Source organism: Chroicocephalus ridibundus, chromosome 5 (genome assembly GCF_963924245.1).
Source record: "Chroicocephalus ridibundus chromosome 5, bChrRid1.1, whole genome shotgun sequence".
Classification (NCBI taxonomy): Eukaryota; Metazoa; Chordata; class Aves; order Charadriiformes; family Laridae; genus Chroicocephalus; species Chroicocephalus ridibundus.
In genome coordinates, this window is record NC_086288.1 from 20,057,223 (window position 1) to 20,082,317 (window position 25,095).

The 25,095-nt window shown below is 39.0% G+C and overlaps 1 protein-coding gene across 1 annotated transcript in view; it reads right to left on the reverse strand.

Moving 5' to 3' along the window:
* The window catches only part of PTPN13 (protein tyrosine phosphatase non-receptor type 13), a 128,210-nt gene that overhangs the window by 10,373 nt on the left and 92,742 nt on the right, over positions 1–25,095 (reverse strand). Inside the window, exons 19-41 of the mRNA XM_063335460.1 lie at positions 24,992–25,089; positions 22,995–23,051; positions 21,624–21,716; positions 20,179–20,286; positions 19,284–19,415; positions 18,502–18,968; positions 17,389–17,532; positions 16,135–16,228; positions 15,214–15,299; positions 13,957–14,119; positions 13,214–13,428; positions 13,026–13,124; positions 11,192–11,553; positions 10,822–10,996; positions 9,321–9,479; positions 7,394–7,565; positions 7,075–7,285; positions 6,069–6,139; positions 4,385–4,446; positions 3,543–3,699; positions 3,045–3,221; positions 1,659–1,741; positions 385–440 (exon numbers count right to left, since the gene is read on the reverse strand). Coding sequence (XP_063191530.1) covers positions 385–440; positions 1,659–1,741; positions 3,045–3,221; positions 3,543–3,699; positions 4,385–4,446; positions 6,069–6,139; positions 7,075–7,285; positions 7,394–7,565; positions 9,321–9,479; positions 10,822–10,996; positions 11,192–11,553; positions 13,026–13,124; positions 13,214–13,428; positions 13,957–14,119; positions 15,214–15,299; positions 16,135–16,228; positions 17,389–17,532; positions 18,502–18,968; positions 19,284–19,415; positions 20,179–20,286; positions 21,624–21,716; positions 22,995–23,051; positions 24,992–25,089 — 3,441 coding nt within the window. The remainder of the gene's footprint in view (positions 1–384; positions 441–1,658; positions 1,742–3,044; positions 3,222–3,542; positions 3,700–4,384; positions 4,447–6,068; positions 6,140–7,074; positions 7,286–7,393; positions 7,566–9,320; positions 9,480–10,821; positions 10,997–11,191; positions 11,554–13,025; positions 13,125–13,213; positions 13,429–13,956; positions 14,120–15,213; positions 15,300–16,134; positions 16,229–17,388; positions 17,533–18,501; positions 18,969–19,283; positions 19,416–20,178; positions 20,287–21,623; positions 21,717–22,994; positions 23,052–24,991; positions 25,090–25,095) is intronic.

A 25,095-nucleotide genomic window follows, 5' to 3' on the forward strand; every position in this document is an offset into this window, starting at 1 on the left:
ACTTCAAACTGAAGACAGCATTATTTGAACGTTTTCGTCACATGCAAGTACCAAATCGTTAGTACAATACAAATTATTTGGAGCTATTTGAACGCAGCCCAGTTATGTGTCATAACCACATATCAAAATAAATAAATAAAATTAGGGCATAGTAAACCACATAAAGCTGACTAGTATTCAGGCAAGCTATAATCTTTTAAATAACAAAAATAGACAGAGAGCAATTCAACAAGACATTGTACAGATATTTCATCGGATTTGGTTTGGGGGTGGGGTTTTTTTTGCTTGCTTGGTTGGTTTTTCTCTCTCATTTTAACATATTCCTCTTCAGAGTTTCAGACTTTACAGGTTTGCTTTCAAGCAACACTAGAGAAGAAATCTTACCTTTCTGGCATAGCTTTTACTTCACAATAGTCTTCACAACCATTTACGTGTGTTGGCTAGTGGAAGAAATATTTCAAAACACATTACAGGACATTGTAACACTTACCCACTGTAAATTTTAAACAATTAACAATTACATGGACTATTTCTGAAGGGTACTAAGTTCAGAGCAGCACATAATGAAAGACTTTCCGCTTTTAGACATCTCATTAACCCAAAATAACAGAGGACGAGAACACTGAGCACTTGGAAAGAGGCTCAACTGTAACAAGGCCAAAAAACTATCTTAAAATCATTCCGGACTTGCAGCAGCAGAGCACCTAAATTTTCTCCAGTTGACTTCTTGTGATTCTAATACTTAAAAACCCTTTATGAGGTAAGTTTGATAGTAAAAGCTTCTGTCTACTGTCAAGCCACCATTCGTACATAGAACAGAGCTTCACCTCTAAATGACAGGTACTCCTACATAAGGCTTCCTCAATAGAGGATAAAGAGTCAGCAGAAAAGGAGGCATTTCAATCCTCCTTCCAAGAAAAACTCTATTTTATTTACAGTGATGTTTATACTTATTAGGCCAGCTTGCAAGTGTCCACTACCATACTCAGAGAATTTGGCTTGTGGATCTCCTAGAGCACGCTGACACAGAGCCAGATTTTATTCTCAGCTCTACTAACTCGACAGAAAGCTGCAACAGCCAGGATGTGCTGGATAGACGGAGTTCTGATGATTTGAAATATGAGACAAAACCTGGGTATCTAGTGACTGATGTAAAACAGGACATGCAATAATGTAGGGCAAACCACATACAGAAGTTATTCAAGTTAACACACATATCTTAGCAAAAAGTAGGAGGAAAAGAAATTTCAAATTTACATTTTGGACAGTTAAGTCTACACAGTACTCATTGAGACTGCTTCCCTTCTTTCAGCAGGAATCAAGGAAATCTTTTAGATTAAACTCCTAAAATAACATTTAAAGGTAGTTTATTATCGCCCTTTTTAAGAAAAGCTGTTGGGGTTTATATGAGACGCAGTGTAAAATAACTATGTTTTAGTCTCTTATATAGTGAATTTATGATAGAATAATCATACACTACTTAGAAAATAAATATTTGTATACCATTTATGGATACGACGAACAAAGATGTTTTCATTTAAAGGACATGCAAAGCTACTTCCACAAGTTCTATGCCAATAAGGAAAATAATAAATTGAAAAAGCGTCTGAGAAAGCAAACTCATCAGACGAATGAATGCCAGCTTCTTGCCATCCCACCTCTGAAAAATCTTCAGGTAAAGATGACCCATCACAGTCTGTGTCTTCAGACTTATCTTCTGTCAGCTTTCCATTCATCTCTACTGGAACAGGAAAATCAGGAGATAGAGCATAAACATACCAAAGATGCCCACAAGTCACCTTCTTAGATGTGCATCCTGTTACACTTGTCTGGCACTACACAGGGAACACAGGTGCCAGAATAACCAAGAAACATCTTTTAAGTCCCTTTGCTACCCTTATTGTATAGGGTAATCAGACACTTTAGGCTTCTTTCCTTTTTAACCGGAACAGCTGTCATTACATGTGAGGTTGTTTGCATAGCTAACGTATCTATGCCCCAGCATAATGGATGGACAGGTTAGTGCTAGTAAGTTATCAGTTTCCCATGTCAATAGTGTTTTTGCAATTCAGTTATATTTAGACCAGCAGTAGGTCTAAACCAGGATTCTACTTGCTCTTTGTATTAAACAAGACCTAGTTAAGGTGTGCTGGATAAAATCCGACTTGTATCCATCTGCTACAGTAGTTCCCTGCTGCCATATCTTATGGAATCTATTCATCATCAGTTGCAAAGGCCAGATCCTAGCTACAAGAAACTGGAAGTAGTGGAGCCCCAATGATATTCTTCAGCTGAGGTCCTGGCACAGCCAGAACCTCAGTGTTTCGTGATTTCTAATGTAATGTCCAATGACAATAACCCAATGAACTTGAAGACCAGCAAAAGAGCTGAAATAATTTTGATTTTGGCAAGTATATATTGAGTTCTAGAAGGAACCTCTACAGGAGTAGCAAGAATCTTACTCGAACTTTTGGAGCATACGTACATAGTGTGACATCACAAAGGAACTACAAATCCTACTCCACGCTAAATATCAGTTAATAACAACTGGAGCCGAGGAGATGGAACAAAGGAAAATAAAGGTGTACATACAGAAGCAGGTACTGAAAACAAGTTTTTCAAAAAGAGACAAAGCAGGTTGGCAAGTTATTTGGTTTTGAGAAGTCTCAACACATTTCCGAGTTGTACAATCTGCTATCAATGAAATGTTGACATGCTTCAGCATTTCAACATGATTGTAGCTGCAGGACCAGGTACCAAAACAACATGGATTCCACTCAAGAGACAACTCCAGAATGGGATTAAATTTTCCAGAGTACTTAAAGCAAAATCCAGATTTATCAAACTAGAATTTGACTTATTAAATTGCATCTGAAGTTCACTGGAATCAGCAACCATTTCTCTGCGTTCTACTTGGGAAAATTTCAGTTCACACATCAATTCAATGTCAACTCTCCCTTTTGCCAAATCAACTGCTTGCTTGGCTCCTTGTTTCAAGAAGTATTTTGCTGTTAATGATATGCTTTTTTAATGGCTCATGTTACCTGGCAGGTGATCTTCTGATGTGGCCTTCTTGAGATGCAGAAGATGCTGAGCCTCTGAAGCTGCATTATTACGATTTAAAAGATTCTGGGCTTCCTCATCTACAACATCCAACAGATACTGGACAACTTCATTATGATCATCCTCATCGTAATAGTCATCATCTGGAACCTCTGTTTCTAAAGAGAAACAGTATAAAATGACAAGTTTTCCCAATATAGGATGTTTTGGGGAAAAAAAAATTAGAGAGGCAGACACCATGTCATTATTTCTAGCTATTATCATGGCTTTCCTTCATTTCTCTCCTTTTTGAATCCAACTTCCATAAATCTACTTCCAATATCAACAAATTCCTCTAAAGCAGAGCACACTATTTGGAGATGATCTTCTAAAATTGACTGTCAGCCTAACATTGACTTATTTAAGCCTATTCAACAATGCCTTGACTCTCTTGTACGCTAAGATTGAATCACACTGTCCCCCATCTGACCCCCTCTTACCTGATTTGTCACTGTGTTTAGAAAAGTCTGACATATGATTGGTAAAGCCAAGGGAAGGTGCATCTCCAGATCCCGAGAGATTCATTAGTCCTTCTGTGTGATGGATATTATTTTCTGTATTTGCCTGCGAAGGTCCTAGGATGCCATTGCCATTTATCTAAGAAAGCGAAGAACAGTACGAATTAAATCATAAAGAGTCTAGCAGTTTGTTGAAGCAACAAGCAACCCTTAAAAAGTTCATTGCTCTACTTAGCAACAAATAAAAAAACCTATTCATATCATATTCCCATCTGAGATAGCTGGGTGATGGCTGGGCAGCTTTTGGTTGTGTTAGAAGTTTCACGTGAAAAGAGGAAATAAGAACAAATTTAAAGCAACTACGAAAAAAATACACGGTGATGAAGAAGCAACTACTAGAACAGAACATATAGTACTATTTAACATTATTATAACCTTTATAAAACATATGAAGGCTTCAATACTTTTGGTTCCATAACACACCTTTTCTCAGAAAAAACAAGGGGGGGGGGAAAGAAATAAAACCACACAGTAAGTGTAACATGCAAGCATCTGCAGAAACTGTGAATAGAATGGAGTTTTCTGGATCATAGCCTTGCATCCTTCTCATAAGACTGTTTGTCTTTTGATAAAGCAGTCCCAAAAAAGAGAAGATCAATTAAAAATATTGCATATTTATTACGATGACTGCTTACTCACATCAACTGACAATAGTCGGTTTGCATACTTTCGTTAACAGATTGTTTACTTAATTTATTTTTTTAAAGTGTGTAAAGTAGATGCTTTTCTATGGTTAATGATAAGTACAATAGAGAAATATTTACCTTGGGCCCATAAGCATCGGCTTTCTTTTCACTTTTGTCACAGGTATCACCACAGGAACAGCCTAAACAAAAATGGGAAAAACCCAACAACTTCACAGAACTTTGTCACAGAAATTAAATTAGCCTCTATCAGTTATTTTTATAAAATAAACAAGGTACTTAATATTATGTTACAAAATGAATAACATTTCTGCCTGCCTGGTTATTGGGCACTGCCAAACTCATGTCTGATGGACTACTTTATAAAGGCTTTTTGTATGTTACGTTCAACGGGATCATAAAGCATGAATGCTAACACAAGTAACCAACTCTAAGCAAAGAGAAATGTTGCCAAATAGCTTAACAACATACAGTGGAAACACGTACCTTTGGGAAACAGGGCATAATTCCCTTTCCCTTAGAATGTACAAAATATAACCCTGCAATCACCCATCACTAACTTTTTGTTTTAAACATCATCTGACATCTGGGTCCTTGTTCAAAGGTACCTTTCCCTTCTTGGTAAAGAAGAGAGTGATACTATGACATCAGAGACCACCGCCTGCCCTAGACATCCCATGACTAGTATAATAAATGAGACAAAGTGGAACCAGTAGTTGTTATATACCTAGATACTAGTGAAGTTCTGGATTTTCATATACATCATGCTTTTACAAATGAAGAAACCTGTAGATGAAATAACTGAAGGCTAAGAGTAACCTTATACGTTGTCGTGAACCTATACACGACAAGTCATCTACAGGAAGGGAGTTTTAAGTGAGGTCTTCCAAGATTTGGTTACAGGGCTTGTTCCTACTGAGTATCTTGACTAAGTTTTTTGAAACAATATGTAGCATACTTAGAAAATATGTAAGCAACACTAAACTGTAAGAGTTGCAATAATTTGCAACTAGTTATCTAGATATATTAAATGAAGCATGAAAAATGAGACTATGATGAATCAAGACAAAGTTACACATTTCAAAGAAAAAGCAAATGCTTAACATGCTAAGTAACCACGTAAGTACTTGCTCTGCACAAAGCAAACGCAGGTGGTAAAGGATCCTGAGTCTGAGTGAGCAAGGAACTATTTAGAGAAAGGAAGTTAATCTCACTCAGGATGTATTAACAGGAATGCTGTCTACACAACCCTGGAAATTATTCTTCCAGTGCGCTTGGCACAGGTGAGCGTCCACCAATGCCGTGTGTGTGATCAGAAGCACCACACTTGAAGAGGAAAACAGTGAGATGTAAACAAACTGAGGGGGGAGAAATGAAATCAATCAGGGTTCCTCTAGTCTTGAAAAAGAGAAGACCAACTGGAGACCTGAAGCCCTTTCAGATGTAACAAATCAGCATTTTTATGCCTGGTCAGAAGAAACAACAACATTATTATTATTAATAACAATTATGATAATGATAGTCGATTGATTTTTTTTTTTTTTTTTACTCCTTGAAAGACTTAGGGTTGCTATGAGAGAGAATTTCTAAACTACAAGAGAAATGGAATCATAAGACGACTGTTGCTGAATCTCTTTTTGTGGAGCTTTTAAAAGAAAGATCAAGAAAACACCTGCTGGAGCTGATCTCAGTAAGTGGAGTTCTAGTGCCACTGGACAAGGATGGTGTCTTAGGGCCCGTATCAGTTCCTTCACTTTATAAACACATGCGTTTCACCTGCAATAAGTAAACAAGCAAATCTTACCATTAGCTTTCCTTGGCCAGGGATTTGAGCTACCAAGGCTTTTGGATTTTGGAAGCACTGCGTGACCATCTCTGTGAAAAGAAATGTTTATGGAAATTTTTATTAAAAAAAATAATCATGGTAATCATCAGATATAGATGTAAATATGTACTATCAGTAAAACTGCTAATTGTGCTTTCTATTACAACAGTTTTGGAATACTTAAATATTCAATGAGAGAGATTAAGCACTGGTAGTTAGGTTAGCTCCTACTTCAGGAAGCACCAAAGAGTTCGTTATAGCTGGACTTTCCTTCTAGATTCTGACAAAGAGATTAGACCTTGTAGCCTCAGGACTTTGCAACTTCTTCCCCTTCTGGGACAAAACAGAGTGGGAAGGAGAAAGGGAGACAAGAAGCAAAGAACCGCTGGCGTGGCTGGACTGGAAGACTTCAAAAATTAAGTAAATGTTTCAGTCCCACGTAAATATTAAAACAGAGTAATCCAGAGAGTTTTTTAGACTACTGCATGCTGTATTGCCATACAAGAAGCAGCAGGGATCAGTGAAAATACAGTGGCACAATGGGACCTGTGCCACAGCGTTTTGACATTCACCTGTGTGCTGGGACATCCATGTGACAGTACAATTATTTAAGCACAAAACAACATTTTATGTCTTTTCTATGCTGACAGAACCCTCAATAGCAGTTTTTAAAAAAGCAGTAATTGTATTTAAATAACCTGTGTCATATTTTGATAATGGTATTTTGAACACTTGCACTTCATAGCTGGACACAACCTTGCCTTCCCAAGAAACACAAAGCACAGCAAGTACCCTTCTGCTCCACTGAAGCACAAGACCTGTGTATATACAGATCCTTTTTGTGGCATCAGTCCTCAATAACATGCCAGCTAGTACAGCTCTGGTGAATTAGTTGTTGTACCAGGATTGTGTTTTACCCATATACTCATACAATCATGTGAAAAAACCCAGGAAGTACAGGGAAGCATTCGCTTCCAAAATATACCTGGTCGCTTTGAGCACCACTTTCGGAAGGTATGTTTCCAACATTCTTTTGGCTTCTCTCAGAGTCATTCCCTGTGTGCTTACTCCATTAATGTAATGGATAATATCTAGTGCACGGAGACTCTCCTCTCTGGCAGCAACCGATTTGGGGAGAATGTCACTAATATACACAACTTGGTAAAGGCTGTCATGACCTCCTGATAACAACAAACCTTTGCAGGAAAAAGGGGGAGGGGAAAAAAAATATAAATCAAGTCTTTCTTTGTAACCAAAGGGAAAAATTTTGCTTTAGAGCAAAAAGTAGTGTACTTCTATGTTACCTAGCTCCTCCTTATGGCACGTTAGTGTAATATCAGGCAGTACATGAGGCAACACTGGCATCTTAGGTAACTCCAAAACTCGCCCCAGCACTAATTTGACAGTCTTTGGGGCAGCACGGAGAAAGTTTACTGCGTCGGTATGACTCATGTTAGTGACATCAATGTCATTAACCTGCGAAAATAAAAGCAAGAGATCCCCTTGTTAGGTTCCAAGTAAAACAGGGAGCATTACTGCAGAAACGTTTATTACTGTTCCTATTGTTGACATTTGACATTAAAGGACAAAACAACAGATGCTTCATCGACAGCAGTTGCAGTTCATCATACTTACCCAAGGAGACAGAACACACAAATGTAACTGAACTTTTGCAAGTGAAGAAACAAGTTTACAGTCCAAAGGTCAAAATATTAAACAATCTGAAGAGGTACATTGTTTTACTGTTCCTATTTAAAAAGTCAGAATGCTGTAACAGCATAGGCCAACACCTGAAAGTCTGACTCACAACTCAATCTAATTTGACTTGTATTTGCCTAACTTTATTAAGGTTTAATAGTATTCAGCAGTGCTTCAGTGTCCTGATCTAGTAATGACTCACACACATGCTCCATGCAATGCACTTTGTCACTATTGCTTGGAGTCCCTGTAAGCCTAAATATAAGTTTTCCATCAGTCAGAAACAAATACTATAAGGGACGGGATGCCATCTGGAGGGACCTGGACAAGCTCGAGAAATGGGCCTGTGTGAAGTTCATGGGGTTCAACAAGGCCAAGTGCAGGGTCCTGCACCTGGGCTGGGGCAACGCCAGGTATCAATACAGGCTGGGGAACAAAGGAATTGAGAGCAGCCTTGCCGAGGACTTGAGGGTATTTGGTGGATGAAAAGCTGGACATGAGCCGGCAATGTGCACCCGCAGCCCAGAAAGCCAACCGTACCCTGAGCTTGCACCAAAAGAAGTGTGGCCAGCAGGTCAAGCGAGGTGATTCTGTCCCTCTACTCCGCTCAAGTACTGCATCCAGCTCTGGGGCCCTCAACATAAGAAGGACATGGACCTGCTGGAGCAAGTCCCGAGGAGGGCCACAAAGATGATTAGAGGGCTGGAGCACCTCTCCTATGAGGATGGCTGACAGAGCTGGGATTGTTTAGCCTGGAGAACAGAAAGGTCTGGGGAGACCTTATTGCGGCCTTTCAGTACTTAAAGGGGACTTATAAGAAAGATGGGGACAAGCTTTTTAGAAGGGCCTGGTACGATAGGACAAGGGGTAATGGTTTACAACTAAAAGAGAGAAGGTTTAGACTAGATATAAAGAAGACATTTTTTACAATGGGGGTGGTGAAGCAATGGAACAGGTTGCTCAGAGAGGTGGTAGATGCCCCATCCTTGGAAAAATTCAAGGTCAGAGGTTGGACAGGGCACTGAGCAACCTGATCTAGTTGAAGATGTCCCAGCTCACTGCAGGGTGGCTTTAGAGGTCCCTTCCAACCCGAACTATTTTATGATTCTACAATGAACATCTGTACTAGCTGGTATGTACCTGGTAAACTCTTCTACAGCAGATCTCTTAAAATTTATTTCCTAAGAATATGCTAGACATAGATGTATTTGACCAACAACTCCTTCACATATCTGAGCAATCATCTTATTTAATCAATGAATGCTTTTCTCTTTAAACCATTTTTTGCCATCATGAATAGTTGTTGCACACACGCTTAGCTGTGGGACATACCATGAGTTCCTTCAGCAACCTTCTCACATGCTTTTATACTTGTATTTCTTTTGTCTGAATGCTATCAAATTATACCCCTTGAAGGTACGTGGCTTTGTCCCTTAACCACATTTAATTTGTCTCACAGAGTTCACTTTTTTTTTTGACTCAAAGTTGTCCTTTGCATGTAATCCCTGTATCTGAAAACATTAATTCTCTCACTTTTATCAGTCGGTCTCCAGGTCGTAGTCTCCCATCACTTTTGGCAGGATCCTGAACAATGTCATGAATGTAGCAGCCAACGCTATCGTTACCTTTGGTCACTGTAAAACCCAGACTACCCTTTTCTGATTTTGTCATAGTGACTTGGAGCTCTACTTCCTAGGGGAAGAAAATAGCACTTTACAAAACAGACAAACAGAAGCAATTTGAATGCTTTACTGAATTTAAGACAGTTAGACATAGACAACTGATTTACGTATTGGTTTAAGTGGAACGCAAGCATGGACAGTACCAATACATGTCTTAGCAGGCTCAGTTTAGCTGCTTGAAGTAAGAACCTCAAATTCAGACACACTACTGTTTCATATGGAGCTAAGCTTGGGCCAAAGGCCTACGATCTAAACAAAATTGTGAAGGCATACACCAGAACCAACACCTTATTTTACCCTCAACTAGCTGCCACACATAAAAAAAGGCTCAGTATTTTTCAGATAAGACAACAATCAGGAATTATTCAACTGACGAAAATAGGTGAGTGCATCTTCCTACAATCCTACAATGTGATACAATACTATAGCTGATCTTGGAACAGAACACATGGACATGTTTTGACTATTTTAATTCGCATGAATTTTGATTTGAAAGATACACATCTGCCTCATTTGCACAGAAACTCACAGAGCACAAGGAAGGTTTGAGAAAAATTTCTGAAGAAGAGACTAAGAAAAGGACAGTTCATTTCTTCTCAAACTGGAGTATGGGCTACAATAACTTTGTAACCTGAAAGACCCTCACAATTGAGACATATCAGAGCTCAATTTTCTTTTTTTTTTAATCTGTGAATAGATTATGTGACAATATGGAAGCAGAAGTCCCTTCTGATCCACAACAAATTTCTGGGGTGGCAAGAACTTATATCAGAAAAGTCTCAAAAATATGCTGCATTTTACAGCAGAGCAGAAAGTCTTTGGTATTCACAGATATAAACGCAACAAATAACAGGGTCTCCTAATGCCCCTACTGCCCTGAGTTATCCTCTGATCTCTGAACAACCACACAGAAAACTAACAGGTCAGAAGCAAGGTATCCCCCATTTAAGTTTCCTCTGAGTATATGGTTTAGAGGTAGGTAAATTTTAACGCCAAGTTTTCCAGCCTGAAATGACACATGACATAGATATATACACATCTACCTATGTGCACACAGATGCCTCCACACCCACAGAGGGAAATATATCAACTCCTCAGGAGCCCAGACATAAAACGCCTGCAGGGATTTGTATGAGCAACTGCCGTTCACTGGATACAAATGGCACAGGCATGTGTGCCATTCATAAGGCACACGCCCAGGTTAGTGCAAGTATAACCTACAACTATCCTATTTGTAAATTAATATGCCTAACTTCTATCCAGTCACTCCCAACACCATGGCTAAAACAACTTCCAGTTTGCCACAACAGTAGGTACACTTATGCTACTGAAAGACAGGAATAGTAAATTACTGGCTCGTATTCTTCAGCATTTTTTTCCAACTGGCTGAGTAATGAATCCATTCCTTCCAGGTGCGGAGTCAGGTCAGAAGAAGGAGCAGCAAAACAGTCATTTATTAAAATGGATGTGGTAACATCAGGAACAGTTCTACAGGTTGGGATCAATGGCAAATCCAGTGGCAGATTACTAAAGATAAATAAGCAAAAAACAAGGATCAGCTTGTACAATGTGGCTGTCACCCATAAATGAATATATGGATCAATATTGACTTAATGCAGATCTAAAAAGCAAAACAAAACCAGTAGTTCTATGAATTGGTCCAATAAACTACTTTTGTAAACACCTTCTGCAATATTACAAGAATCACAATAAACAGCATACCTGTCCTCAAGCTCTGACTTGCTAGGAGCCTCTTGATCAGAATATAAGATGGTGCGAACAGCTTGCTCCTGACCACCTTGTCCCTCATACTGACTATGTGCCTGCGTCATAGCTTCATCTGAAGTTTGGTGTAGCACAGAACTCCAGCCAAGGCCCACATCTGCTGGTGAGTCTATCACCTCCTCATCACCGCTCCTGCTGCTGTCACTGTAGCTGTCTCTTCTAGAGGGAGATTTTAGCCTTTTCGTGCTCAGATCAGTAGTTTCATTTTCATCTGAGCTGTTGCCCTGATCTGCATTTGATGGACCAGAAACTTCTAAGCTGACATCTGGAAATACTTGTTGGGGTGAATGGATGGGAGTCTAGAGAGAACAAGGACATTTAATTCATCAAACTCCAGTTTTGACGACAAAAGAAAGTTGCAAAAACTGCATAAAATTACCAAAAGCAATTAGTCAGTGGCTCCTTCCATGTAAGCGTTGCCTCAACTGCGTAAACATATCATAGCACAGTTTCACCAAGTTCAACACAACTTGGCCAAGACAAAGTGTGCAAAAAACTTTGAAACATATACTGCTGAAGAACTGCAAATTCATCTAATAAAACCAAATATACTCCTGGTTTTAGCCTTGGAGAGCCTTTAAGCTCTCAGATACCTTTAAGCTATGCTCAGCAGTCATCTAGGCAATCACCATGAAATGGCTTCCAACCAAAACACGTTGCTGATGCTTACAGTGCAACTGAAGTCAAATTAATCTCACACAAGAGGGAAACAGGGAAATGATACACCAGATGATACACTAGAAAAACTATGATAGTTTACACCAAATGGAGACTGTTCAGCCAACTCCCACGAGAATGAAGCAGTTTTGCCAATAATCGCATATTCTTGAAAATGATGTCAGCTAGCAGACATATGAAGTTTAAAAGCTTCATTTACACTTTTATGGCCAAATTCTTGTGTTCATGAACACGGTGTTCTGTGATAACGTTATAAACAAAAATGGTCATTTGTTTATTGGTTTTTCCTCTTCTTTCAATGGATGCACTGTTTCATTAAATTTATTACGTACTACAAACAGGTTAATTACAGGACAAACAGGTTAATTATATTATTAGTTTGTTCAGCTACTTATCTCTTACTCTAATTTTAACTTCACTTAGATTTGTATTTGTATGTTTACATTTCTGTCATCAGACTTGAATGGTTTTTATTGTTTGAAAATGGCATTAAAAATAACTGAAATTGAAGACTTGTCTCTTAGTTTCGCACTTTCCTGTATTATGGAATAATACCTCTACATTCTCTTTTACTGAAACACATTTAATTTCCACTTCTTCCAAGTATCCTAAAATGGCCTTTTGTTCTTTCAATTTTCTTATTGGAGCATTTAAAAAATATTCTTTGGGACACCTCTAATTTCCAGTACTTAAATACGGCAATCTTTTCCCTGCTTTTACATGCATCAAACCCAGCCCAATTAGTGTTTTGCAAAATATTCTTCACGTACATTACAGAAATATTTCAATTTCTATTTGAGATCAACTTCAAACCATTGGGCTACAAAGAAACTCCGCCACAGTGTAATAAGCCAATCTTCAATGTTTTAAGCCATAAAAAGGAGGGAAAAAAAAATTATTAAAGCCCTGCATTCTTTTCACATTTCCACAAAAAGCTTAGTACACTCCTGAGGGATTTACTGTAAGAATCACGTTTCTGTCAACACCCTCCCCCCATCTTTCCATCTGCATCTTGCATTTAACTAACCAGACTGAAATAAATGAACCTCCAAATACCAATTAAAAAGAAAAATCATATGCCATACTTCCTTACCAACAAAGAAGGATCAATGTCTGGTAGTATACCAGATGGCGGCCGACAAAGGAGAAGAGAGACTTCTGGAGACGTTCCCCTCAGAGCAGAGATGACTTCCTATGGCCACAGAAGGATTCATTATTAGATGCAGGCCCCCCAAGACTTACAGGACTGCCACAGCATGAGTTTCACCCTAAGATACAAACCTGCTGGGATAAACCCTTTAGTGATGCCCCGTTCACTTTCAGAATGACATCCCCAATTTCTATCTGCCCACTTTCTGCGGCGGGCTGCCCAGGGAAGAGCTTTTTCACCCTCACAATAGTTGAGCCCAGCTGCTCTGGTGTAAGGTTATCTTCACGGCAGAAACTGAAGCCAAGGCCTGAGCTATTCTTCAACAGCTTCACCTCAAATGTGTTCTCTGCAAAAGAAACAGTAACTTATTATTTCCTACAGCACACTGGCCATGAAAAGAAGTGGCTGGTGCTCTTATTCCAGATATGACAATGCTCGCTCACTCTCTCTCAGGGTTCTTCCACTTTACTGAACATAAGCGTAAGGAACAGCAGGACCTACAGAAGTTCTCATTTATATATGAGTATCTGAACCTCCCCTTGGCACCAGGGACAGTAGCACCCCTTTTACTCCAACCTTGCTACAGCCCTGGCCTGCAAGGCTGGTGAAATTAGGGCAAAAAAAAAAAAAAAAAAAGGAACAGTGAGAGAGCAAACAGTTAATAGTAACTAAACAAAGTTACTAAGATGTGAAAAGAATTCTTAAACACAAATGCAACAGTACAAAAAGGAAGAGATTGCATTAGTGCAGGGGCTCAGTTCCTAACAGATCCTTCTCCTGTCTGTCTTTCTGTTCTACAGAAGATTTGAAGAAAAATACTGTAAAAACTAATGGATGCTTTGAAAGTTCAGACAATTGTCCTATGTGACCTGACCTGCAGTGACAAAGCTGTAATCTTTGGCATTTGTAGTTTTTGTCCCTGGTTTCTCCTGTGGCTCACATTGCCCCATCTGATTTGGAGGCGTGCATTGTGGTGTTACTGGAGCATGAACATTGGCCACCGAAAGCTGACCTTTTTCCAACAGCAGATGCACCACCTAAAGAGATGAAACATTTTCCAGTTAACTAGCAATGGTCATGGACATAGCACAGTCTAGAGTACATGTTTCTTTCTAACTTGTCAGGGTCCTAAGTTTTACAGCAGCAAACTTTATAGATGCCTCCCTCCCCATACATCCTCTATTTGTGTTTTGGATTTAATGTGAGAATAAGGTTGATATCACGTATCACTTAGTTGGTCCTAAGTAATGCTTACTTTAAGTCAAGGACTTTTTTGTCTTCCCATAGAAGCTGAGAGGGAACACAGATAGGACAAGCTGGCGAAAGGCATATTCCATACACAGACATCATGCTCAGTATATAAACAGGGGTTGGCTGGTGGGCAGGAATCCACTTTTGCTGCTCTGGATGAGCTGGGCAATCAGTCACTGAGTGGTGAGCAATTTCGTATATTCTTTTACCATTATTATTATTATTTTATCTTCCATTACCATTCTATTAAACTGTCTTTATTTCAATGCAAAAGTTTGTGCTTTCCTCCTGGGGGAGGATGAGGGGGAGTGAGTGAACAGCTGCATGGTCCTAATTGCCAGCTGGGGTTAAACCATGACACTGCAGCAGCTCTGAATGTGTACATTCACTGCTATTTTCAGGTGTGCATGTACTTTCACACATGAAGCAGCCGCCACAAATAGCACTACTAAAGGAGAAAACACCACTGACAGAATCAAGCGCTATCCAAAAAGGCCAAGAGTCAAGTAAAGCTACTGACGCAGCATGGAAATACAGCTGCATATACGGAGGCCCTTATCTCCTCAGTGGTTCAGATTTGGCACCCATCTGAAGCATGCTGCTACAGCTGTTTTCCAACCCGGCCACCTGGGCTTCCTTCCTATGAAGCCTGGGGACAAGGAGAAATAAATTCCATGCAGACCTCTCACCCGCACACAGAGCCAGAATTTCACTAGGGTCAGCAGCGAGACTCGAGGCCCAGGAAGCCAAGAAGTCTAAGAAATCAAACCTAAAGGAACTGGGACATGGGGGAGGATTCCAGTCTTCAGGTTCCTTTACCCCTTTTTGCTCGTGAAGATCTGGTTTACTACAGATAGGAGTAGAACCAGCAGCCACTTACCTGCCCAGTGTTTCTCAGTGTTTCAACAGCTTGTTTATGGGTAGCACCTTCCAAACTAATCCCATTGACGGAGAGCACACGGTCACCTACAAATGATTGATTAATAATTTAAGAAAAAGTAGAGAGAACATCATCTATAAGACACATATGAAGCACAGAAAGCTTCAAATCGCCGCTAACAGTGACAGTTATTGAAGTAAATTCTCCTTCCCCTCCACATTCTGAGTCAAGAAAAGAACCTTGCAAATAAACTATATGGTTGGACTCAATGATATTAAAGGTATTTTCCAACCTAAATGATCTTATGATTCCATGGAATAACCCCATGTCAAAGCTATTTGATGTCAAACCATCAAAATGATAGCCTGACACAAAGCTCGGACTCTTTAATAAAGACAAATCTTAGTCTACAGGGGGAATTCTCACTTCAGTAAAGAATGTGGCCTGGCTTACAAACAAGAAAAGCCGTAATAACTACAGTGATTTTCTGTATTGGCTCAGCATGCCAAGCAAGAAGGCTACAAATAATACAAAGGCCTCTCTCTCCGCGGCTGGAACAGAGACGTATTCTCCATTAACACAGGCTACATTAGAAAAAAAAAAATATAAAAGTCCTGCAGCCCACCTCCTATTTTTCCCCTCCCCATTCTCAGCAGTTTTCTGTTGGTTCTGCAGTTGCTCTACGCTTTTTTTTTTTCTTTTCAATCTTCACCTGCAGAATTAGCCATCAAGGCAATATTTAAAATGACAACTGCAAATGCAGTAGCCTGGAAAAACAGCTCTTCCCAGTGAAAAAGGTACAACGAAAGGAGGCAAACAGAGTTTCTAGCTTCTAGGCCACACAGCATTGTCAACTCCACTACAGACAGTTATCTGCCCTTTTTTCACATTGAGTCCCAACTGAAAGAACTGAAATACTACCTTTTTCTATTCTGCCATCTGCTTCAGCTGCTCCCTTAGGAATAATCGCTTTCACATAAATACCACCATGCCTTATGCTAGTATTTACACCGCCCTAAGTGGAAAGCAAAAACAGGATTTGTTAGTCTTTTTGCAGTTAGAATACTTAGTAATTAAACACAAAGTCACACAAGGAAAACTGTACTCAGGAAGCACTTGGGCTACTGGCATGTAAAGAGAACAGCCAAATTATTAAAACCAAAATGTTACACAAAGCATGTTTTCACAGTCATGCAATTTATTACAAATGAAGTTGGAGTGGGAAGACTGTAAAAACACAATGCATCACAATGCAAATGCACCCAAAACAAAAAAAAAAAATGTCCTTCAGCAGAAACATGTGTGCATTATGCTGGACTTTACATGCTTGCGTGTACATCAAAGCTCAGAGATGTGTGAGAACATAGCATGCCAAAGCAGAAGATGCATAACCGTGCAGTGTCCTACTCCAATGCACCCCCTCTGATGTAACAGGAAACTAAGGAGTGCTGCTTTCTCTCAGCTCATATAAGTTCATAGGTCTAAGTTGAAAAAATCTGCTCAAGCTCAAACGGCATTGTTTTTGGAGGGCCTTAGCCTTTCATCTGGACTAGATGATCTTAAAGGTCCCTTCCAACCTAGACGATTCTGCAGTATGGCAGGCCCTAAACATAAACTACCTTCAAAACTTTATATCATGAAGAGATATTAGTCCATTAAAAATACATTTTTGTTTCATTTTGCAAGAAAGCAGTGTCAGCCAGGTCTTATTTGGATTTAAGTAGTTTTTTTGCTTTCTGCCTTTTATCCAGCAGATGGAGAACACTGAACATGGTATATGTGTGTGGAGGTGCATAGATACTCAAGTAACACTACTGCTTCCACTGCCTAAAATGCCAGTAAGGGAAGATCTTACTTCTCCCCCTGTAAATTTGCCACATTATTAGGTAGCAAGGGACAAAGATCATCCTGCTTGTCATACTCACAAAAGTGGCGTCTGTGATAAGATTCTATAAGGACTTTGGGGCTCCACCATAAAACAACAAGAGTTACTTAAAGGGCAGATGATAAGAAAAGGGATATAAAGTAAGTATTACTTTTCAGCTTTGGTAAGATTAATCACACATCTGTAAAACTATATAATTAACAGTGACTCCAGAAAATATTTTGCTTCCTTGTAATTTAGCAATTTAATGGGTTGCTGGGAGTAGAGAAAAAGAGAAAACATCTAAAAACCTTGTCAAACAGTACCGTGACACTTATTCCCAAGCCGTTATCTTTTTTGGCTAGTTCAACCTCAAAGATATCTCCAGGTTTAAGAAGTGTTGCAGTAACCTTTTTAGAATTCATTTTGTTTGCTGTATTTGCTGAGGAAGATTCCTTTATTAAAAAAAAGAAAAAGAAACAAACGAGAGAATGATTTGCCATTAGAACAGAAGTTTACAGTTAAGACCCTAAAGGGTGTGGTTTTGAGTAAGATACACTCAAAAGGAGTCCACGTGGCGAAGTACCAAGTAAGACTCATAAGGCTCATTGCTTTAACTCTTCCATTGCTGCCATTGAACAAGTTTAGCACAGAAGTATGCTTGGCTTTCAGCAACTAAGTCTTTATTGACCATAAAGCGAGTTGCTCACAGAACACAAACTATAGTACTGCAGTATTACAGCAGCCTAGGCTCTGTTTGGATTAATTTGCAGGAGCTGCCACAACTTGATTAAATAACCTCCATCAGTTGAAAAGAGGAATCACTGCAAGTTAGGAATTAATTTGTAGCGCTCGATATTGCGTACTTTTGGAAAGGTGAAGCAGCAAGCTGTCTCTGTTGAGAGCATGGCTCACTGCTGAACTTCACTACACAAGAAGAGTTTTCCATGGATTAGATCAATCCCTAAAGATCCTGTAACCCATTCCAGATGCATCCCTACTACTTTAATCTAGGAAAGACTTAAATGTATCTGCCAGGTAAATAAACTTACCTCTAGGGGTGGTCACTAGACTACGGTCATGTTACACAAACACACAAAATTGAAAGGTGATTTTCTACAGAATCAACAAGTGCACCGTATGCTCATCCCAAAACACAATCTGCCTCTAATAAGACATGACCGTCTCATGACAATGGAAAGCTGGGAAGATGTTTCAAGTTACAGGAGTGATTTTCTCCATTTATTTTGAACAAAATCACCAAGCTATTAGAAATTAGCTATTAGCATTTGCGATTAGAAGGATAAGCTGCAGACTAGGCTGTCCTTCCGCCACATCCTTTTACCTCATTCACACCCACAGTCAGCTATTTCGCTACCACTGTTACACACTGATGGGAAATATTCATATGAAATACACTATGCCTTTTTAGCTGGATGTTGCTCCTGACTGCTGGAATAAGTTGCTTCATCCATGTCAGAATCCCCTCGGTCAGAATATTCCACAGACTCGACTACTCCAGGCCTTTGATTTTTCGCTCTGGTACTGTCAGATGAGGATCTTCTCTTCTCATTCATTTTAGAAAGCCCAGACTGGGAATCACTGTAATGCTGAGGATCTTGCTGGGCTCTACCACTTGCACGTTTGCCAAAAAAGTTGGCTGTTTGGCTCTGAGACAGGCTGGCACTCTCTGTTCTGGAATCCTGGGACCTCACACTTCCATCCCGCTTGCCTCCTGACAAACCAGACAAACTCCCTGAAACAGGTCTCTGGTGACCATGTGACCGATTGTGTTCTTCTGAAGAGGACTCTGCCTCGTTGTCCTGCACTGATGACGGCCTCCTTAAATAACCCCTGGTTCCATTACTGATGTATGCAGCATTAGATGATGCTGAAAAACCAGGAGACAAGAGAGTCATCAGTAACTGGTAACATGTTATCTGCAGTATGACACGAATTTCTCAGCTTACAACCATGTAAGGTTTCACCTGTTCATATTATGCAAAACGCTTTCCATTTACAATGCAACCAATGGGTCCTCACCAAAGGTCACCATAAAACACTCATCTCAGTTGATTAGATTAGTCATTTTAAAGAAACACAGAAAGGACTTTACAAAAGGTGTCAGAGAAGGCAGAGTGCTCAAACAACAACTCTTCAATAATAAGGAATAATCTTTAATAATAAGGAATATTTCTCTCTGTACCTTTGGATAGCTTGTCCTTGGGCTGAGAGATAACAAGTGTCACGTCTTCAGGTGCATTCTCCAAAATTTCTAATGCTGCATGGTGGCTGACGCCTTCTAAACTTGTGCTATTTACGGATATTAGTCGGTGTCCTGCACGAAAGGGTTTGTTCAGATACAATATAACATCTACATTTTTATCCATCAGTAAGAATGTCGAGTACGGGTCTGAAAATCTCTACAAAATGCATCGGTTAAAAATTACTAAGATTCAAGTGATGCTGGAATAGGGAACTCTAATCATTAAAAAACCCCAAAACCTAAACAAGCCACAAGAACTGGTTATGAATATTTCCTCTTTTTAAATGTGGCTAACCTTTCCACATTATGATTCCTACTTTCTCTTCTGCTGTAGAAAAACGGATGCAAAAGCAAATATCAAGAAGAAAAATAAGCAATATGCAGTTCAGTTCGCGGCACAGACCAAAATGAAAAGAAAAAAACCCAAGCAGATATTAAATAAAATACATTCTCTTCCCCACCCGCCCCCCGCCTCCCCCGCTATAGTAGCCACATGGTTACCTTCACTTTCTCTAAAATTAAAGTATGGATTTGGAGTTTTAAAAAATTGAAATTACAAAGCATCTATAAAGACAAAATAGCAAATAAAGCCCTTTTTATGTAACTTTAAGTTTCTGCTACTTCAAGCTTTATCATTTTTACTTTGATTTGAATGATTTTTGTTTTCGTATAGTTTAACAAAGAAGTATCACCAGATTTCAGAAGTTATCCAGAAGGTAACTGAAGGTCAGCATTTGTAAGGGACTGATGCCCGCAGCCATAGATGGAAATGGTACTACATATGTGTTTGGCATTTTCTTTCATGTATACACCTCTTCTTATTTACACTGTTCACCTGGTTTTAGAGAGCCTTCCAAATCAGCTGGCCCTCCAGGAATAACTGAATGAATAAAAATTCCCAGATCAAGTTTCCCCGTCTTCTCTCCGCCGACTATTTGAAAGCCTATTAAAAAAGGCCCAAAGCAGGCAAAAATGTCAGTGATCACAGTGTAACTTAACAGAATACAAGTCCATATTTCAGATCGGCCAAAAACTTACGTCATTCTAATAAATGTAGAGTAAAAGAAGACTATACATCTCAAAGAAGTCTACATGAAAGTAAGTGGTAAAGCTTTTTTGATTAAGCTATATTGCATTCTCTGTTTTCGAGAAAGCATTTCACTTTGCCTAGCTGGCTTTCCAGAAAATTCCAGGAAAAGCTACAGAAGACAACTGTGGCAAGAGAAACACTCGCACAAACAGATGACATTACATGTACATTTGCTGACCAGATGAAATGTATTTTCTCTTACTTCAAAAATTTTTTTCCCCTCCATTGTTAGGTTCACCTAAATGTTTGACCCTGGTCTTAACTGAGTTTTTTTCAACTCCGTGTTTTCTTTTGAAGCTTCTAATCTAGTTCTGCTGATTCTGCCAGGTAAACCTGGGAAGTATGTTCAAGACAAAACAAAAGAAAACGGAAGATACCGGATCTTCTCTGTTCTAGCTAAAACAGCAAAGTACCACAGATTGCATGGGGAACAAAGAGAAGAAATGGTGCATTTCAAACGAATTATTTTCCTTTTTTGGTCAACTCTTAAGTTACTATGCAGGGTAAACACTAAGTACTGTCTTGTAGGCTTTTTCTCCTCTTCAAACATATGCAACAGTCCAATTTTGAATGACAGACAAAACAATGTCCTTAAGGACACTTTAGAGAGCCTCCCTAAAGCACAATACCAACACTAAATTACTCATTACTCATACAGGGAAAAATTATGTGGGCTTATGAAAAAAACTCAGCAGTAGGAGGAGGAATGGAATGCAAATATCTCATCTTCCAGCCTCCTTTAACCTCAAATTTGTGTTCCATCTGATCATATTACAAGAGTAAGAAAAACACTCCACCATTAGCTCATAATGGCTTTATAATGTCTTTTTTTCTTTGTTTAAAGCCTTCAAGCTGCCACAGCTGCAAGGTTTCCGCACAGACAAAAATCTTATACCTGAACACAGAGATAAACCTTAAAAGCCAAATTTTACGATCACTAGTTTACAATAGAAATATTATCCTACACTTACAATATGGAAAAACTGAGAAACAGACTTGCTTAAACATGACTCAACAGAACAGTAGCAGGTGCTAACCAAGTAGCATCTTAAACGCCTTCGAAATCCAGCTACTGTCTGCACTGCTTTCCTCATTCCTACAATAAACACTTAAACACAGACCAGAAAACTTTATTTTCTTTTTTGGCATCTAGGAATACACATGACAACAACAATTTTAAAGACACTTACCTAAGCCCAATTGTTCATCCTTTTTCAAGTTCACCAAAGTGATCTCTCTCTCTGGTGAGGCAACTCTGGTTTGTGTTGTTTGCAGAGAGTCACCTGAAAAGCCAACATTTCATGATCAGATACTACCTGAATACTTCCCTTCAGGTGTGCCTTGAAGTTCTATTCCATTAAAAAAGATAACTTCTCTGATAACCTGAAAAGCTGTTCTGAACTAGTGGGTCCAACTTTCATCTTCCAAGCCATGACCAAATATAAAAAGAAACAACAAACCACCACCATTATAACTCAGTCCCATCTTCAGCAGTTAAAACCTTTTATTCCTCCTAAGAAAAGCACTTAGCATAGTCTCTTGGAATCATAACACAATTGAGCCCTAGAATCTTCAAACTTATTAGCCTTAGTTTAGCGAAGTATTTATATCTCTGTTTACATGCCGTGCTCACGTAGACAGGACATAAGCACATTGGTAAAAGTGAAACTGAGGCTCATTATATGAAGTTACTGAAATGTTACTCAGCGAGTTCTCTTAATGGTGGTCCTTCATTAAAAACAACCAACATTAGAATACCTACTAAAACCTATCTTCTTTATTTCCTCATTTGCTGCTGATCCCCAGACTGCTGATTCTGCCTCTTCCAAAATTTGAACACCTTCATAATAGATTTATGTTACTCCTGAGGGTTCCCAACAGGTTAAAGTAGACCCAGGCACTTAATAGACAGAAGGTGCATGATTTGGGGGGGGGGGGGGGGCAAAGCCAGTCTCTTGAAACTTCAGGAAACACCAACATACTGTAAGTCTGAACTCGTGAATTTGCTGCCTAGAGAAGATACAACTCATTTGGTCTGGAGTGCCTGGCATACTTTTGCCTTAAGTGGAACATGCAATTCCACAACAGCAGAAACCTACAGAGCTCTACACACTGGTACAAGCAGAAAACAGTGGTGCAAGACAGTGCAGCAGACTGCACCACCTGGAGAAGGAGTTTTTCACCTACAAAACCAAGTCAAACCTAAAGAGTAGAAGAACTAAAAAGAAAAGAGTCTTCTTGGGCTCTACAGAACCAGTACCTCACAAGGAAGGGAAATGAGCTTTGACGAGCATGGTATGTTAGGTAGTAGCATCCTTCAAGTCTCAAACTAAACAGACACTATTCATAATTGAAAAACATTACACACAGATGTGAAAATCTTCCCCAAGAAGCAATCCAAAGGAAATATTAGGAGTTGTATTTAGGAAAATGTCCTATCCAACTAACTGGGAGAAGTATTTGATTTAAGAATAGAGAAGAAACAGGACAGAAACAGCACTTGACAAGTGCTTCACAAACGTACTGAATTAATTCTATAGGCGTATTATTTATCAACTTACTGCCCTCTTTGAACAGCGTCTGTGACGGAAGATTTCCTGAAGTATTCGTGCTAACACCTGTGACATGAATGGAAATATTACACATTATTATAAATATATTTTTTAATACAAAAGCTACCAAGAAGTATTTCATACTTTACACAGTACAGATGGGCTCATTGACAATATCAGATTATTTATTTTAAAAATGAATAAACATGAAAGTAGTTTTGGATGAGCAAATCCAAATTACTCATGTACTTTGGTTGTAGTTCAAGGTTCAGATTGATGGTTAGCTCACACAGAAGCAAAGAACTAAAGAAAGGACAGAGGTCTGGCCTTTACAACCACTGTTAACTTCAGATAAAATTAACGGATCTTTAAGAAAGAAAGTCAAGACTGAATTTTCTGACAGGACTGGATGAATATGCATATAACCTAATATATGAATTAATCAAATATTAATATAACCAAATAAACCAACACAACAGGGATCTTGTAAGATTTTGTACACTTACAATTAAGTTGCTGCAGTAACAAGCAATTTGAACCAAGTACTTCTATTTGAATTGGTTTACATATAGAATTATATTTTCTTTAGAATGAACAATGCTAAGCAAATACGGCCAGATAAAGAGGATAAAGTAATAAATGTACTAAGTTATGAATGGAAATGAGGTAAGATAATTCGGCTTCTTAGGAAAGTAGTCCTGGCCTTTTCTGAACCTCCGAACCTCTGAACCTTAAAAGTTTCGCCTGGTGAGTTTCATCATGCAAAGAATGTGTGTCTCAGCGCAAGGCAAAGTGATGCAGCAAGACTTTCTGACATACAGCTAAGATCCTTACCAGAACTGCTGCCCAGATTATGGGTAAGCACATGATAACTGCAATTGTAAAGCTAAAAGCGTAGGATAAATGGCTGCAACCACTCACTAGAGGAACTGCATGCCTCACCTCACTCTTCAGTAGCTTATGCTCTTGGTACTGAAAAAGCACGGTTCTAAGTCAGCCCCGGTTTCAAGGGCAGTGGGGGTAGATGTGGTAAGCGTTTCTATGTCACTCTTTTTTTTGGGGGGGTGTTGTTTTTTCGTTGTTTTTTTTTTTCCTTTCTTTTTCTTCAGGTTCTTTTGCAAGTTTGTTTATATTGACCCCCATAAACTTAACCTTCTTCCACTTTTTCTGATGTTCCGTGACTAATCAGTATTTTAATATTAAGCAAAAGCAAAGCAAGAAAAGCAAGCTAAGGCTGCAAATGTTCCAGTCATTGTAGTTTCCATTATTATAACAGGGAAACTGATGACACACAGATATTAAAAATTAATGTACAATAGCCCAACATGCGAGTTTAAGTCTATTTAGCTGCTCTGAAACTTTTTTTATGTGAACTCTGTATTTTTAATGCCTAGCAAGACAATTTGTGTGCAATACAATCCTTGCCAAGTAAATGGCTTAAGTACATCTGGCTTAGCTCATTACAAGAGTGTTTTTGTGAAATACCCAATGCACCGCAAAAAAAAAATTGTACCGAATTTATTATATCCATATGAGACCAGACAAAAAAGAACTGTGCAGTTACTGCTCAGAGGTACTAGCCAATAGGCACCTTATGCCAAACTGAGTGCACTTCCAAAAATCACTCTCTGCGTCCTTTCCACTTAAAGAGTTCAAGCTTGATAAACAAGCTTGAAGACTAGCACATTATCAAAAGATCCACACAATAAACTGGCACTCTGAAGTGACAAAATGGAAGATGTTTTCTGGAACAGCTTTTACTGTCAAGAACTAATACTTTGCACTCCTCTGTACAGACTAGTGTTGTCCAAAGGATTTTTGATTCATTGCAACAATTATTCAGGAACAACAGCCAACTGGCCTGGATTACTTTAACATGTGATACTCTGCTCCCTTTTTCAAATTGAAATATTACCATCAGTTAATAAATATATCAAAGCATTACACCCAAAGCAATTTTAGAGGTTAGTTAGTAAATACAGTAATATTATTTTTTGCATGCTGACCTACAACATAGGCTTGACCGGTATCTTCAATAGATGATGAGTCTGAGTCATTTTTCTTTCTTTCAGGGCTTCTACTTAAACCTGCATGAGATTTTGAACTTAAA